The sequence below is a fragment of the Lucilia cuprina genome, chromosome 5 (assembly GCF_022045245.1).
Source record: "Lucilia cuprina isolate Lc7/37 chromosome 5, ASM2204524v1, whole genome shotgun sequence".
Lineage (NCBI taxonomy): Eukaryota > Metazoa > Arthropoda > Insecta > Diptera > Calliphoridae > Lucilia > Lucilia cuprina.
This window is the reverse complement of record NC_060953.1, coordinates 7,514,826-7,516,727: the sequence shown is the minus strand read 5'-3', so window position 1 is coordinate 7,516,727 and position 1,902 is coordinate 7,514,826. Positions and strand designations below refer to the sequence as shown.

The 1,902-nt window shown below is 41.0% G+C and overlaps 1 protein-coding gene across 1 annotated transcript in view; it reads right to left on the bottom strand.

Moving 5' to 3' along the window:
• Positions 1-1,902, bottom strand: part of LOC111683623 — a 22,529-nt gene extending 20,627 nt beyond the window's left edge. Inside the window, exon 1 of the mRNA XM_046951401.1 lies at positions 195-1,902. Within this exon, the coding sequence (XP_046807357.1) occupies positions 195-1,521 (1,327 nt within the window). The 5' untranslated portion in view covers positions 1,522-1,902. The remainder of the gene's footprint in view (positions 1-194) is intronic.

Sequence of the window (1,902 nt, the reverse complement as noted above, 5' to 3'; positions counted from 1 at the left end):
TTCTAGTTCTGTTCTAGTTCTGTTCTAGTTCTTTTCTAGTTCTGTTCTAGTTCTGTTCTAGTTCTGTTCTAGTTCTGTTCTAGTTCTGTTCTATTTCTGTTCTAGTTCAGTTCAAATTTTATCTGTATTTTTGATTTTCAATAAAACTTCTTTCTCTTTTAATCTTAAAAATAATAATGTTAAAAAGAAAAAACTTACCTGTAAATGATCCAGCAAAGCCTCCAAACCTCGATCTGATATCGATGAACATCTCAGCGATAACGAATGTATATGTTTCGACGCCAAAGCAAACGAATGCACAACATCATAAGCATCATCATCGTTGGCGCCCACCAACGCCAAAGCATGAAAACCCCGCCTGATAAGAGTATTAAACAATTTCACTCGATCCGAGGCCGACATTTGTCTCAGTTCCCGGCACTGTAGTGTCGGCAGCAAACCTGACCAATAACGTGGACTGCGATATAAAACATCTCGCCATTTTGTACAAACTTGAGCCAATACTCGGCGCTCATAAGAAGAGAAATATAGGAAGAATTTATTCAGGAAACGATCATCCATCATGAGTATTTCAATGCTGGTAATGGGAGGCGGTAGTTTAGGTAAGATCAGTGAGGACTGGGTAACAGCCTGGGCCAATTGAGTGGCCGCAGAGCCAGCACCTGCATAAGGATGATGCATATGAGGATTGGGTAGTTGTTTGCGCATTTGTAGAGGTGTGGCCGATTGTGATTTTTGAGCTGCTGCCATGCCCATGGTGGTGAATTGTGGTGAGCCAGGTATGGTTATATTCATTTGCTTGGCAATTGAAGTGACCGAGGGTGCGGGCGGAGCACCCATTGGAATGCCTGGTACTGCTGGTGGGGAGGCTGAGGAGGAGTTCATTAGATTTGAGTTGATCAGAGTGGAGTTAGCGATTTGAGAACTTAAATACTGTTGATGCTGTTGCTGCTGCTGGTGTTGTTGACTTTTCTGCAGCATTTGATAGCTAGAGACGGTAACTGTAGTGTGTTGCTGTTGTTGTTGCTGTATTGTAGTGTTACTGCTGACCAGGGTTTGTGTGCTACCTAAGGTACCTGCTCTAGAGGGTTTGTCGGGTGTAGTGGCGGCGCTGCCAACTGCTGTTGTGTTTGTACTGTTGTTGCTGTTCGATAGATTGGAATTTGTCGTATTGGAATTAGAGTTTGAGTTATTAGAGGAGGAATTGCCACCGCACAATGCATTCGTTACACGCTCCATTACCGAGGTTTTACCCGTTGACGAGGACGACGTTGAAGCGGACGAGGACGTTGAGTTCGTTGAGCTGGAACTGTTGGAAGAGTTAGAGGAAGAGCCTCCACCGCCTCCTCCACCTCCCGATGTATTATTGCTATTGTTGGAGCTGCTGTTGTTGCCACTACCACTGCTGCTGTTACTGCTATTGCCATGATGATGTTTCGAACGCAAGCCGAGGCCGTTTATACGCTTAGAAAGTTCAGCGGAGGCACGTTCGACCACGCCTTGCGCCGATATCGAGGACATGGTATGCTGAAATAAATTCACTTTGTCGCTGTATTATTAACAACGGCGACAGGATTTTATTTTTTTGTAGAATTTCTTGGGTTTTTTTTCAAAATTTCACTTAAATATTCTCATAAGACTTTTTTCGAAATATCAGTCGTTAATCTGAAAAATTTTTATACTTGTTTTCTTCTTAAAGAATTTGCAAACTTTGACAACTTTAAGCTTTTTAACTGTAGTTTCTTTAAGCTCTATTTTTTCAAAACTTTCAGTTAATTTTGTAAATTTCCTTAACTTTATGCACAAAACTTTTATTTTATACACTTTTTTAAGTTTTCTTTTTAAACTTTTTTTCCTATTTCAACGCCTGTCGTTTTATTTTTCTGGCATCAAAAATATTTA